The sequence below is a fragment of the Leptonychotes weddellii genome, chromosome 6 (genome assembly GCF_054177405.1).
Source record: "Leptonychotes weddellii isolate Sample4059 chromosome 6, ASM5417740v2, whole genome shotgun sequence".
NCBI lineage: Eukaryota > Metazoa > Chordata > Mammalia > Carnivora > Phocidae > Leptonychotes > Leptonychotes weddellii.
In genome coordinates this window covers 132583028-132598880 of record NC_138374.1, presented here as the reverse complement: position 1 = coordinate 132598880, position 15853 = coordinate 132583028, and the positions used below count along the sequence as shown (strand labels likewise).

Here is a 15853-nt window from a genome sequence, read left to right as displayed (position 1 = left end):
TATAATGCTAACGCCATACTAAGGGATTACCTTAGAGAAGAAATGTTTTGTATGAACCAGTAACTAAACTTCCTTGAATCAAAATGGGAGCATTTATGCCGAGTGACATTTTATAGTGGACTGTACTGGAGTAAAATGCTATGTTGTAGATTCATTCACAAATTTAGCATTCCAATCAATGTATGTTTCTTTTATAAAATAGTAACATGTCATATTAGCTGGGTAATTTACCCCTGTTTGTCTCGGCTATTTGAATTAAAGGTATGTTACATGTATCTTAATAGTCTTTTGATGATTTTGCTTGAGTTGTAAGAGTTAGCTTATCTCCAGGAAATGCCTAGCAAGAGTACTGAGCCATCTTCTGGAGAAACGATGATGCTGAGACTAGATGACTTTTGTCTAGGTTCATCTCTGTGAAGTGGAGGGGATGGAAAAATTCAAAGATAAAGATTTTGCCCTAGATGTCAGTGCCAACCAGCCTGTCCTGGTGGCCGTGAAAATGCTTCGAGCAGATGCCAACAAGAATGCCAGGTCTGTGGTCTACATTTTGAATTTTCCTTTATGTATTTCACCTTCAGGATCAGGAATACTTCTAGAAACCTTTGAGCAATTTTTTTTCTTTTGAGATGGGAAGGTCTGTGAGCTGCCTCACCTTTCACTGTTGTGCTCTCTTTTTCTGATGGGCCTGCAGGCCTCATCTCTCTTCTCTATCTCTGGCAAATGCAGGTGTCCACTTTCCATTGAATTAGCGGGTTGACTTCTGAACTCCCTTTGCACAGAGCCTGAATATGTGCTCCTTCGACCATGATGAACAGACGTACTCCCGAATGTCATTACCGCCTCTTGGCTGACTTCCACGTTCACACACAACTTTCTTGCTAAGTCTCCTCCCTTCTCCTTTATTCCTTTTACTTTCTCATTCCTTTGTTTTCTCTTTTATGCTCCTTTTCTTCTATGTCCAGCAACCCCCAAAATGAGAAGCTACCTCTACTTGGAAAAGTATCCATGGACCTCAAAGCAAAAGGATCCTACAGTCCTTTAGCAGTGTCCCAAACTGGCTAATAGTCTCTTGGATCCTTTTCTACATAAATTGCGTAGAATAGGATCTACGGAATTCTACGTAAATTCTACGTAAGTTTCCAGCCATACTCCATTGTCTGACAGCCTTTCCATTACAGTAATGGTGAGTTAATCCTCACCCAGAGAGGCATGCTGGTTGAAAGCTGGTTGTCTGTGTCTCAGAAAAGTCTGCACATCTGGGTAACGTATGTGTTTTCCCATTTGTGTTGACTTGATTTGTCTCACTGATATCCAAAGTGAGAGAAAGCTTATTAGTCCTCTTCCCCAAATTATTGGAAATGCCAAGAATGGTAGAGTTTCATTAAAAGTCTTGCAAAAACTAATGATGTATTGTATGGTGACTAACATAACATAATAAAATAAAGTAAAATTTAAAAAATAAATAAATTAATTAATTTAAAAAAAAGTCTTACAGTAGACAGGATGTGAAGAAGAAAGAAAGGTGAGGGAACAGAACTGGAATTTTAACTGTGAGAACCTCAATCTTAAAGACATTAGTATGCATGAAAAATGACATCCTCTGGGTCCCTTAGAAAGAGGGAATATTCTTAATATTAACCTTAGCACACAATTGGAGAGAGTAGCAAGAAGAAAAAAAAACATAGGATATAACAAAGCCTTTGCCCATTGTTTTGGTTGGTAAGGTTTGGTGTCCCTCCACCTGTGCCCACTGCAATTTAGCAGTGAAGGATGGCCTAGACTCTGGTCTCCACAAGCTGTGGAAACCCCTGGTTTTGAGTGGAGGGGGAATGAAGGAGGGGGTGTGTCACATCTGGACTGCATTGATTTCAAAGGTTTTATATTGACACAGTATGACTCCCAGTCCAGGGTTCTTAGAAAACTCATGGGGATTCATAACTCATCTGCTCTGATAGTTTTAAGAATGTGGGCTGGTGGTCTCACTGACCCAAATATTGTTCCTGGGCAGGTGAGAGCACATTTTGAGACTCAAGGGTGGGGTACTCAAACAGTTCCAGTCTTGGTCAAGTGAGTACTGTTTTTGAAATGACTCCACATTACTACCATGAGCTTTAAACAGCTCTGTTTTGAACAGGTTGCTTAGTGTGTGTTATGAGTGACTGCTGGTGTGTCCTGTACTACAAACAGCCAATATGAGAAAAATAAAGACTTACCAGACAAACCAAAGGATCATTATTCACTTTATAAAATATTTCTTTGCTTTATTAGTAGAGTGAGTCCATGGCTTTTAAAAAGGTAAATACCCCAGTGCACTTAAGGTATGATTTCCAGGGAAAGATTTCATTTTGCAGACTAGTTTTTAGCAGCATATATTTGATTCGGCAAATGGTAATCACTTTCTATGTGGTGAGCCTTTTGTTGGATTCTAGGGATGCATATGTGAGCAGGTCATGGTTCATGTTCTCAAAAAGATTATAGTTGCATAAGGGTGCATACTATTCCGGGATGTATAGAATAAGATAGTTTCTAGGTACGAACTTCTCTGTCCTCTCAAAGGTTATCCCAAGGGAAACAAGGCTTGGGATAATGGGTAGGACTAGGCTTTGCTGTGTCTTCTTCCCCCTCATGTCTCTAACCCTGGCAACCTCTGGGTTTACCTATGTCTGTGTCCTCCAAAGGAATGATTTTCTTAAGGAGATAAAGATCATGTCCCGGCTCAAGGACCCAAACATCATCCGCCTCTTAGCCGTGTGCATCACTGACGACCCTCTGTGCATGATCACTGAGTACATGGAGAATGGAGATCTCAATCAGTTTCTTTCCCGCCATGAGCCCCCCAGTTCTGCCTCCAGCAACGCACCCACTGTCAGGTAAATAAGCCAGGTCTCCCAGCTCTTCCCTGTGTTCATGAGATTAACCTGGGCTCTGAAGATGGGGAGCAGCGAATGTTAAAGTTCCTCAGTGTTCTGGCATGGCGGGGAGGCTAGTACGTAGGAAATAATGGTGCCGCTGCCTTTTGGGGGAAAGCAAAGAGATTCACTGGGAACAGAGAAGGGATGTTGAGGTTGAAACTCCAGTTCATTGGTACCACCTGCAGAAAGCGTTCCTCTCACGGCTTCCTCTTCCCATAGGCCACTTTCTTCTTTTTTATTCCCTCAGTTATGCCAGCCTGAAGTTTATGGCTACCCAGATTGCCTCTGGCATGAAGTACCTTTCCTCCCTTAATTTTGTCCACCGAGATCTGGCCACACGAAACTGCTTAGTGGGTAAGAACTATACCATCAAGATAGCCGACTTTGGAATGAGCAGAAATCTGTACAGTGGTGACTACTACCGGATCCAGGGCCGGGCAGTGCTCCCCATCCGCTGGATGTCTTGGGAGAGCATCTTGCTGGTGAGCTCCTCACGGGTTTTGTTTGTTTGTTTGTTTGTTTAAGGTTTTATGTATTTCTTTGAGAGAGAGAACAGAGTGAGAGAGAGAGAGAGGAAGCATGAGTGGGGGGAGGGGCAGAGGGAGAGGGAGAGGGAGAAGAAGACTCCCTGCTGAGCAAGGAGCCCGATGCGGGGCTCGATCCCAGGACCCCGGGATCATGACCTGAGCCGAAGGCAGACACCTCACCGACTGAGCCACCCAGGAACCCCAGAGTTCCTCACGTTTTTAAGCCCTATCTTGGCAACTGACGTGTAGGCAGGGGCACGTGGCCCATAGGGACAAACCTGAGACAGTAGGAAGCAAACAACAGATGCTGATATTTTCTCTGACTTGAGATAATTTGCTTGGTATATTAATTATTATTATTTTTTAACACTTGCCTATTTCTGCTGATAAAATGTAACACTCTCACTACAGGAAATTTGGGGAAAAGGTTAAAAATGCACCTATCATCATAAGGGATTTAGGATCATTTTTTTTCTCTCTACCCTTTTCGACCTACTGATTGGTCTTCATTAATCTAGGATATTAAAAACCTTATCACTTAAATGATATCCACACAAAATATTTTTCTTCTGTATTAACTTCATAACCATGTTTCTAATGAAGTATTTAGACTGATGTCTATATGTTTATTTTAATGATTTTCACTGTTTACTTTTTATTTTAAGTTCATCATTCTTTGCTTTATAATTTTTATTCAATTCTTGATATTCTGGACCACAAGCAAATAATTTTTTTCCAAATGTCTCTCTTGGAGGTGTATTTTCTGACCATGCATGTTTGAGACATTTTATTGTTGATTTTACACCACTTGGCTGATTTATGGAATTATTAGACTTTAAACATTTACTTCCTACAATGCTGTGTACATGTAATTTTGTCTTTTGTCATTTAGTATTGCAGAGAAAAGCCTGAGAGCAATCTAGCTTTGTTCATTTATAGTTGATCTGTTTATCTCTTGTTCATATTCTTAAAGGATTCATTAATTAAATTTGAAATGAAAAAATATATATAGTTATTCCCTTTCTCTCACCCAGATAACCATTATTAGTATTTTGGCATATTTCCTTTGAGGGTTGTTTTCTATACACACATTTCTGTGTATGTGTATATGAGTGTATATACAGTAGTCTCCCCCTTATTTGCAGGGGATATGTTCCAGGACCCCCAGTGGATGCCTAAAACTGCAGACAGCTCTGAACCCTATACATGCTATGTTTTTTCCCCATACATACATATCTATGATAAAGGTATAATATATATATTTTAATATTTTAATATAGAAATCAGGCACAGTAAGAGATTAAAAACAGTAACTAATAATAAAATAGAACCATCATAACAATATACTGTCAAAGGTATGTAAGTATGGTTTCTCTCTCTCTCCAAAATATTGCACTGCACTCACCCTTCCTTTTGTGGCGATAAAAGATGCTGCAGTGCCTACATGACGAGGTGGAGTGGGTGCATTGCAAGGCACTGTGATGTAGTGTTAGGCTACTACTGACCTTCTGATGATCCATCAGAAGGCGGATGCTCTGCTTCTGGACCACTGTTGACTGTGGGTAACTGAGATCGTGGAAAGGGGGACTGCAGATAAGGGGGACTGCTGGGTACAGATAATTACATTCCATAACCAGGACGATGCTATGCGCATATAATTCTGTATCACTAGCATTTCCTACGTCATTAAATATTCTTCAAAAACATGGTTTTAATGGCTGTGTAATATTCCAGTGTATGTATCTATCCAATAATTTAATAACATCTCTGCAATTTGATATGTAAGTGCTTTCCAGTTTCCCACGATTACGACTGATGCTGTGATATACCCCAGTTTACATAAATCCTCACAAGGATCTTTATCACCTCTGTATGTGAAGCACATATTTTACCCGTCTCTAATGTGATTAGTGAGCATTGGTCCCATTAAAGGTATTGTATAGTGTTGTGAAAGAGGATTAGTGCGAGATTCACAGGATCCTGTTCTATATCTCGGTTTTTTTCATTACTCATGGCCTTACTCTCTAGGTGATTTTAGTAAACCTCCCTTGTCTCACTTTTCTGATCTGAAAAAATAAGGATGAATAACATCATGTACTTGAACGTTGTATTTATTGAGTAGGAAATGTGCACAATTTTATGCGTGCTGATTACACCTGAATCCCATTGCTGTCACATGCTGGTCTGCCCTTTCAAGACTGTGACTTTCACTGACCTGGGAAGTAAGAGTCCTGGATTCTCCCAGGGACCTCTCCTGGCACTTAAACTAGATTCCTCTACCTTGAACGTAAAAATGATTGCCTTTTCCCATTCTTATTTTGCCATTCCCACGGGCATTTTCCCAAGGCTGCCCTCCGGCCTGAAGTTTGAGCTTCTGACACAGTGGGAGAGTCAGATAGCTTATGGCTGCACCTCTTTCAGCCCTGGGATCTCATCTGCAGGAGAAGCGGACCTAAGCTGAGAACAGGAGGGCGAGACAGTGGCCTGCAGCTTGATGTCAGAACAACTTGACTTTGTCGTTTTAGATTCTCCATACACATGGTGGCACTTTTAGTGTTCCTTGCCCTGGGTAGTGGAAGGGGGTAAGCAGGTCACGTGGATCTTACCTGCTCTTGTCACTCATAGGCTATTCCATTTTCCTCTTCTTTTCCTTGCATAAACAGGGCAAATTCACGACAGCAAGTGACGTGTGGGCCTTTGGGGTGACTCTGTGGGAGACATTCACCTTTTGCCAGGAGCAGCCCTATTCCCAGCTGTCAGATGAGCAGGTCATCGAGAATACTGGAGAGTTCTTCCGAGACCAAGGGAGGCAGGTGAGAACTGCTGGGGATGGCCAGGTCTGGATCTGGGTGCTTCAGAAGGCGAGAGGAAGAAAGTCCTGACTTAGCAGGTTAGCCTGAGCTGGGATGGGCCACCTGGATGGCAGTCTTTGGTCACTAATTATCCAGATAATGTGAAAGACCGAGAGGTATCCCGATTCCTGCCCGGCCAGCCCTACACTCTGCTTTATCCATATGGCAACCCATGGTCATTGGAGGATATGAGGGGTTAGTTGCATCAGGAAATAAAATCCTCTCTCTCTCGTGTTTGCTCTATTTCTTGATCTAGACTGTGTGGTTTGTCCTCCTGGTTGAAATATATACAAACAAAATAGAAGTTTTCAAGTGAATAAGGGATTTATTGGCAGTAGTTAATAATTTGGTTTGGACTAAATATTTAGCAATGTTTCTAGATTTATATGCCCAGAGATGATCAGGTGCCTCCTGGACTGTGGCCTCTCAGAACTTGGGAAAAGCTGGATCCCCATGCTGACAAGGATCCCAATTCCCAGTCAGGATAGTCTAAGATTTCTTTGGCTGGCTCAGTTAGTAAAGTCCCTGTGAGATGTAGGATTTAGGGCTTGTTGATGTGGCTGGGGCACTGAATCTCCCCAGAGTGACCCGGCCACAGCGCCCTGGAACATGGCAGCTCAAGCTGACAGCCGGGGAGGAGGAGAAGGCTTTTGCAGAAAGAAAAGCTCGATTCTCTGATGGCTTAAATGGCTTAAATACATTGAAGCAAGAAAAGATAAGGGAAGGACAAGCGATAAGACAATAAGGAGGTTGAAAATGAGAGGGAGAGGTCCTGGAATTTCATTTTATCTCAACACTTTGTAGAGATTTTGGGAGCAGGGGATCCAAATTATCTATCTTGGTTATAAAAATAATTGCTTTCTTACCATGACAAAGGGCAAATTTACTCCTGTGTGCAGAGATAAGTGAGAGGACCAAGGAAAAAAATGTTTTTTCTCCTGGACTAATCTGTCATGACCCCAGGTTGACCTCGTTTTGTTTTAATTTCTAACAATCTCCAGGATTTTTTCTTATTTATTTTTGAATACTCTGCTTAAAAGGGCCCACTATTTCATCTTCACTAAATACTAGTAGTGAACCAAATATATTTTCACCAACCACCAAACGGTCGAATAGTGAAGTTTAGTATTTGAGTGAAGCCAAGGTCAAAATCAAATATTAGTATTATATGCTGAGGAAACTTCTTGCCTATAGGTGTGAGTTTAAATTGTCAATAAAAATTTATTAAATTGAGCACATTAATTACTAAACATAATTTATCAAATTTACACTTGATTACATTTTACAACATTTAATTACTTTAAGTTTTATTACTAACATTTCAGTACTCACATTTTAAATGTTTGATATTAGAGTGCAGGGACAGTCATTTCTCAACCCTATCAGCTTCGAGGTGGACTCTGTGGTCAGCAGACTCCTCTCCGTGGCCCAGTCTGGGGGAGGGGGTCGCAGAGAACATGACAGTAGGAGCGACATGGATACATCTTGGGACATGGATACATTGCAGGGTCTGTATCCGGCTAGGGTCCTATTCCAGTGGAGGAGCTGAGACAGCGTGCCACCACCCCCCACCCCCCCCACCGCCACAATTGGCTTGGCCAAGGTCAACCTCAACGTGCGTGGGCCATAAATGGAGGATTTTGTGTTTTAACCACTTGCTTTTCAGTTTGAGACCTCTTTTTGCTTCAGGTTCATCTTTTGCGTGATGATAGGGACCTCAGAGTGGTTCATCAGGAGATCCTAGTCCATACAACGAGGCACAAGGGAAGGGGACGGGGCCGAGACAGGAATGGGAAGAGCAGACACCAAGCCTGTTTCAAGTTCAAGCAGGGAGGGAGGCAAATAAAATCACAATGCAACTACACTTCCTTTTTGCCCTTCTTCTTAACATTCTTGTTTTTTGTGCACTTTTGTTTTCAAAGACTTACCTCCCCCAGCCTGCCATTTGCCCTGACTCTGTGTATAAGCTGATGCTCAGCTGCTGGAGAAGAGACACCAAGCACCGTCCTTCGTTCCAGGAAATCCACCTTCTGCTCCTTCAACAAGGGGACGAGTGATGCTTTCACTGCCTGGCGACATTCCAATGGCCCAGGTCCTTCTCATGAGACCTACCCCTCACCCACGCCTAAGCCACTCCATCTGGACATTGAATGGGCCTGGGAGGCAGAGGCTTGTTGGCTTTTCTCTCTCTCTGTCCCTGGCCTCCCTTCACTCCACTCCCTCACTCTCTACTCCCAACCCATATATACTCTTTTTTTTACATTAAAGAACTAAAAAAAGAAAAAAAAAAGCCTAGGGCAGATAAAATCTAGTAAAGAAATCTTACTTAATATACCAAAGTGTTGGATAGCAGGCTAGACAATTTAGATAATTTATACAGGTTAAATATGCTATGTTTATAAATGTGCAGATGCTACAATATTTTTCCCATGTCACCTTTTAAAACGTATTTTCAGAACGAAAAACTTGAAGAATACTAATGTCTTAGGAAACATGAGATGAGGCTTAGGGAAAACACTCGGTAAGTGTGGAGAATCAGATGCAATGGTTGGTATTCAGCAACTGATCATAGATTTCTTGGTTTCCTAATTTGACCATCTGGACATGTCCTGCCCTCTGTGTTTCCCTCTCCTGTCAAAGCAGATGATACATGCTTGAGAAACTCCCGCTTCTTGGAGTGGGTGTTTTGTTCATTTGTGGGCGGGGGTCAAGGGTAAGGTCGATATGGTCTATATGTGTAGGCAACACAGAGGATGTGCATAGGAGAGAATGTCTACTGCAAGGCTGTATGAAGGGGAATTGTCACTTGCCAAAAAAGAACCTCGTACATGGAAGGATTCTTGAACAGAGAATGGATATAGGAAAAGAGGTCTGTGGAGGACAGGTAACAGGTGTGCTAGTCACCTGTGATTTCTGCAGAGGGTCCTCTTCTTGTTCAGATGTTATTAGGTGTGTGTTTCAGTGAGAGCCTGGTTTTGAATCAGTAAAGACTGGTGTTTTGATGTCTGGATCACAGGCCCTTTAATTCATCTTCTCTAAGTCTTTCAGCTCTTTTAGTGGATGCATCCCCTAGGGAACCCATGTCTGAAGGCTGTGTGTAATAGGGAGTAGATCTGCGCATTTCCAGAATGTTGACCAGTGAGGGCCAGTGAGGGAAAGTTACAAGCAGATAGATTTCTACTCCTTATTAGAGAAAGCCTAGCCAGCAGAGCGCACAGGGTGAATGGGCCACCTCCAGAAGGTGGGGGGTGGGGGGAGTCTTTCGTCACTGAAGAGCTTCAGATATAGGCTGAAGAATAGGCAAGAGAGATGTAGGCTTTCAAACACAAGGTATATGGTTGTATGAGATGATATTTAATGTCCTTTTAACCCTAAGAGTCCTTGATTTCAGAGAGACACAGGGTGAGCACGAAAGATAAGTCATTCACTGCTTCTGCTTCATACACACTCTGGCCTCAGAGATGGTGTGACCAGCAGAAGAGAAATTGGGACGGTCTGGGTTCAGAATTCATGGAGACTGATACACTGTCAAATGAGTCCTCTCAGAACGGACTGTGAGCTTTATGCTCCACAAGGGCTCAGATTTAGTGAGAAGCAGGAAAGGGGGCCTCTCAAGTTTTTCTATAAGAAAAACTTATAGAATAAACTTCCCAAGCTCAGAAGAAATAGTCTTGAGTCCTTGGGTCTGTTTCTGGAGCCCTCACCTGGTCCCCCTTGTGCACAGTCGCTCAGGGACTTGACTGTTCTCCCTTGTTCAGCCTTCAGCATTGCTCCAGGCTGCAGCAGAAGCAAAGTTCCCAAATCCTCCAGATCATCTTCTGACCCTAGTGAATACCTGCCCCCAGTGAATACCTGCCCCCATCACTGTCCTTTGACTCTGGGCTCCAGTCTCTCCCAGGACTAATTCTGTAGAGATTGTAGGTTTGGGAGTCAGGAGAGCGCTGGTTTGGGAGCTTTGGTCCTACTTCTGCCCCAAGCCAAGCGTGTCACCTTGGACAAGTCACCTTACCTTTCTGGACTTCCGTTTCCCTATCTGTAAAATGAGGACATTGGATTAGATGGTCTTGAAGCCTCTCCCAGTCCTGATATGTGCAGGGCGGGTTGGATAATTCTACAGTTGATACGGATTCCCTTATCTGGTCCTCTCCTGCTCTGAAAATCGTGGTCAGCAGAAGGAATCATGCAGGGAACTCACTATAATAGTAATGGACACAGCTGCCAGGGGTACAGTGCTTTGAAGTGTTACCAGGCATTTCCACAGACATATCTCAGTTCATATGTGCAGGGCCAGACATGTTCTTATCCCCTATCCTCTGCCTTCAAGACCAGGGTTAACTTCATGTATTAGAGAGTTCCCTAGAGAAACAGAACCAATAGGATATATATACATAGATATATATAATTTATTATAAGGGATTGGCCCACATGATTATGGAGTTTCAAGGTCTCACCATCTGCCTCCCGCAAGCTGCAGACCCAGGAAAGTTTTGAGAAACAGAGGGCAGGAGAAGACTGACATTCCAGCTCAGTAGTCAGGCAGAGAGCGCGAATTCCCCCTTCTGCTGTCTTTTTCATCTATTCCCCCACCCCTGTCAATGGATTTGATGAGGCCCCCCCACATGGGAGAGGGCAATGCGCTTCACTCAATGCACCCATTCAAATGCTAATGTCATCTGGAAACACCCTCACAGAAACATCCAGAAGTAGTGTTTTATCCGGGCACCCCCTGCCTAATCACCTCACTTCAGTAGAATCAAAGGGCCTTGAAATCAGGGCAGGCAACCTGTCCTCCTTCATCCTCATGCCTTTGGGAGGGCTCCATGTAGATCGTGCCCCACGATTTCTTGTGTGGCAAGAGAAGACATCATATCCCCATCTTCACCTCATCTCGCCACTTCTTTCTTCTTACCTTTCTGCCTTAATTCACTGCATTCCATGATCCCATATTAAAAAAAAAAAATCATACTGAAAATCAACTTAGTGTGTCTGGATTTCCCTGGCCTTGAGTCACAGAGTGATCTGTTTCAAGTGGCTGGCAAGCATGCGTTCTCCCGTACAGTGACCCTGTCCTGGGAGGAGGACACTCATTTTCCGGCACCGAGACTCTTGATCACAGACATAGGTCTAGTGTCTAGCCGGGTCGGACCCACAGAGCCTCGCTGCACAGACCCAACAGACCCAATAGAGGACACAGTGAAGGCTTAGTATGTTGAATTTAAAGGTAGCTCCAACCTCGATGAGAAGAATGTAGCTGGGAATTTTTAGAAAGGGACATAGGAAAAGGGACAGCCAGACAGGGTGCTTTGTTACGTGTGTAGTGAGTTGTCCTCTTGAAGACATACGTGAAATAGTTTATGTCCAGATTGTGTTTGTGAATTGGCAGATTTAAATTCATACTTTTGCCAGTGAATGGGCTGACAACTAGGTCCACATCTTGATGTGCTGTCCAGACACATATGCGATCAGATGAGATCTGGAGTGGGAAGAGGCACTGGGGAGAGAATGTGGTTTTCGTGCCTGGAAAGGTCACTTACAAGTGCACGAGACAGTGTAACAAAGAGCATTGTATGGAATTGGAGTCAAAAGTGAAGCAGTGAATGTGCACATGGCTGAGTGGGGGAGGTGGGTGGGATCCAGAGAGAAGGCGACACAGAAAGAGGTAAGGGAGGGTATGCAGGGAAGGACACAGGGCGGGGCAGGGTGGCAAGGTAGAAACAGGTGGCGCAGGTGAGAACCCATGCTGAAGCATGAGAGCGAATCTCTGAAGAGAGGTCCGAGAGAGGGCAGGAAAAGCAAGCGTCTTGAAGATAAAGGATAGCTGTGTATAGAGAAAGAAATTCTGAATGATAGAGATTATAAACATATTAATTGAAAAATGAAAAGGCAGGTGTGACGTATGAAAAGGAGGGGAGCTTTTCAGAGTTTTCAGAAAGGGCAAGTCCTGACAGAAACACATCAGCAGCCGTCAGGGAAGGGTCTTCTCGGTTGCGAGGTGGTGGGGGAGGGGGCCATTAGAGCATCGGTGGCTTTTGGACCCCTGCAGGTGCTGGGGATCCCGGTGGTGGGAAGAAATCAACCCTTTGCCTGAACTAGACTGGTTCCCAAGTGCCACTTTGGAAATGAAGACCTAGAGATAGGGAATTTATGGCATTTCATGGGTCTCTTTCCCCCTTCTCTTGCTTCTGTTAACCATATCCACTTTAAATAATGCCCATCAATGCTGTGCCCAGAAAGGCCACAGGGAAACATTGAAACAATGGGCTGCAGTTAGACAAGACTAAGTCTTGTTTGATATCTATGGAAAGAGGTATGTGCCACGTTGGAACCATGTGTTTTTCTAGTCCCATCCAGACCCACAAGAAAGCCATGATGTGGGGCTAAGCCATGTGTTTTGAGTAACGGGGAACAGAAGAAGGGGAGTGTCTGCAAGAGGGAGACATGAAGATGTTCCAAGGAAATATTCTAAAACAGAACAGCATCTGTTTTGCCCAAAACTGAAAAAAAATGAAGAAACTTATAGTTAGGGCTTAGATTACTCCAACATAAGTCTTTGATCTGAACTTGAATTTATATTGATATACCTGCCATCTTGGTCTCTTCAGTAAGACCCCTGACTTCTGGCAGGGCATATGGTAGGTCCCAAAATATTTCTGGAATTTGCAGATCCTGATCTATGCTGGGAAATCCTTCTGAATTGAAATTTAACATTTTTATAGAAACAGATGAATATCTTTCCCACTTGGTAAATGTCTTGGAATGCTGAATCAAGACAGAAAGACCAGAATGGTTAACGGTGATTGGATTTTTTGGCATTTTGAGTTCTCTGGCACAATTAGCTGCATCGCTTGGTGGCAGACAAGTGGTGGGTAATTATTTACTTGCTGTATCTTAAAAAAAAACACAAAACTTGTTATTTTGAAATACTTTTAAGACTCGTAAGAAGTTGGGAAAATAGTAGAGCAGCCCTACCCTGACACCAGGCTTTCCCCATTGGTAACATCTTCTGTAACCATTGTCTATTTTCAAGCCCAGAAGGTTGACATTTGTAATACTATTAACTAAACTACAGACCTTACGCAGATTTCACCAGTTTTTTTTACATGTACTTACTTAGTTTCTGGATACTTCATTCCTTTCTAATTTGTTACCTGGCCTTGCTTGGATGCAGCAGGAAAAACACTATCTGGATACAATTCTACAAAATTCTAAAGAGAATATAACACATTAATCTGTTCGTTTATCAATGAGCAATATCCTGCCTAGACTGCTTCTACATTTTCTGACTAGTTTGGCTCTTTAGCATCTGGAACAATCCAAGAACAACTTAGAAGGATTTGGAAACACAGAGACAGTGAGACCTGCATGGAGCTTGCTGGCTAGAGAATCAGGTGTGGGGCATTCTGGATGGTCACCGCAGTTCCTATAAGTGAGTAGGGTTTGTAATGGTGGCAGGCGGGGGACTTAGGGTAAACCAGTATTTTGGTCAAGAGCTGGGTGGCACTTAGTTAATGGCACCAGGGCTGGCTTGTGAAAGGAATAGGGTACAATGGCAAAGAGTCCTCTAGTGTGTGATGAAACACAATGTTCAGAATAGTAGAGACATTTCATTTGCCTAAATATCAATTCTTAAGTGGAATAACAGCTACATTGGACCAAATTAAATGTAAACACAGAAATAACCTGGGGTGGGGGGGAATTGAAACAGCTGTGAGTTTTGTGATGGCATCTTTCACCTGCCCTATTTGTGGGTCACAAGATGATTCCTGTGTTCACACTGCCTAACGCATGCCCTGTCAAGTTCCAAGCACATAGCAAGCACTCAGTAAATATTTGCTGAGTGTCGTTTTTGGAATGAATAAAAGGCAGAAACCGAAACTTGTCATCCAGCATAACTGGGGTGAATTTAGGGAGAACTGCTTTGCTATAATGCAGAGGGTTTATTTTCAAACGAAGAAAGAGAGAAAAGTGCCCAGACTCGTACCTGGTGAAGTACATTCTCCATTTGTATATTTTCTAAGGATGAAATAGATCTATGGAGATACCTCATTCTTTGGGGTAGTTAGACAGCAGTGCAAGGCAGTTCTCTACAAGACACCCCATCAAGAGCAGGGAGGGACTCTGGCCCCAAGCCTAGCCTATTTGAAACAAGCCTTCTGGTTTCTCCAGCAGACACCTGTCAAGAACCTCTAAAGGAGAAGGATCAGAGTCCCCAGCTAGCCTGTGCTTACCCATATTCACAAAAGCATATGAGGGAAGAATTTGCAAAGAGACTCAAGGGAAAGCACAATGTGATAAGGCAATCACCTGTTTTCTTGAAAAGAGGCTTAGAAATGGTTGGAATTGGGTAGGATTCCTGTAAACACACCCAAGAGTTTGTAACCTAGCCTATACATTTTATGTCCTTTACTACTCATGATACCCTGTTCTTCTACCCTGTTGTCTGCTAACTTTTTCTGAGGATTGAGTTTCTGAACCAACAGGGCTCACTCTTCCTATGAGGAGGGACTATCTGGGCCTCGTTTTGTAGGCTTTGGAGGATGATGTGTCTTGTCAAGGGGTAAAGAGCAAGCCAATTGATCTCTGCTTAAAACTATCATAGTCATTCCAAAATAGAATACGTAAAAGTTCTCTGTATTAGAAAAAGAAACAAGATACCAATTGTATATTTTCTTTTCTTTATTTATTCTCTGTAAGTCTGTCAGATGATAAATTGTAAATAACAATGATTAAAGAAATATGCTACTGATGGATCCTTCTTTCTGTGTCAGCAGCTCTGGGCTTGGTTACCTTTACTCCTTACAGTCTCTTTGGAGACCTGATGGGGCACGGGAACGGAGCCAAGGAAGTGTGGTGTGGTGTGCATGCTGTGCATGCCTGTTCATTGGGGGATATCCAGCAGAGGGTTATTTACACAGGCTTCTCACATATTACTTGACTGTTTATTGGAAGAAAAGCATCTTGGTCTCTGGCACATCCAAACATACTAGAGATTGGGATTCTGGGTTGTCTCATTAGTCCAGTTCTGGAGAATCCAGTCCAGAATTAATTGCAGATGCTTTATTGTTGTTGTTACAAAGTGGTCTTGTTTGATACATAGAAATCTCTTCTAAATCCAAATGTCATCTGGCTCAAGACCACCCAGGCATACAAAAAGCAACAAAAACTATGAACAACCAGAATACAGACACAGTCTTTGTAAGAGAAACTAAGATGAACCACCACCACCCCCACCCCAAAGAAAAAACATGTTTCTTACTTGGTTCCTGAAGAATATATTTATCCTTTTAATTTTCTGAATAATTACATATTTTTTCCAGCAATGGCTATGATAGATAAGAGAATGGATAGAAATTCTCAGAGAATACTCAGAGGACAATAATAATTCACGAAGGCACACTCTGACCCTCAGAGTGTCTGGTTTGATTCCAGGGCTAAAGGCCAGGGATTCAAGTATCTGTGCGGTGGGAGTGGGGTTGGAGGCAAAGGAGAAAAAAGTAAACAGGAACAGCAGAGATGTTCAAAGAGATACAATTGTATTGTCAACACCTGCTGTCAAACTTTA

The 15853-nt window shown here is 42.9% G+C and overlaps 1 protein-coding gene across 4 annotated transcripts in view; it reads left to right on the top strand.

Annotated features, from left to right (window-relative positions):
• The window catches only part of DDR2 (discoidin domain receptor tyrosine kinase 2), a 152971-nt gene extending 137934 nt beyond the window's left edge, over positions 1–15037 (top strand). For all 4 annotated transcript variants that reach the window (XM_081825232.1, XM_081825233.1, XM_081825231.1 and 1 more), the window contains 5 exons: positions 404–531; positions 2679–2870; positions 3160–3394; positions 6103–6252; positions 8214–15037. In XM_081825232.1, coding sequence (XP_081681358.1) covers positions 404–531; positions 2679–2870; positions 3160–3394; positions 6103–6252; positions 8214–8348 — 840 coding nt within the window. In that variant the 3' untranslated portion in view covers positions 8349–15037. The remainder of the gene's footprint in view (positions 1–403; positions 532–2678; positions 2871–3159; positions 3395–6102; positions 6253–8213) is intronic.
• The last annotated feature ends 816 nt before the right edge of the window (positions 15038–15853 follow it).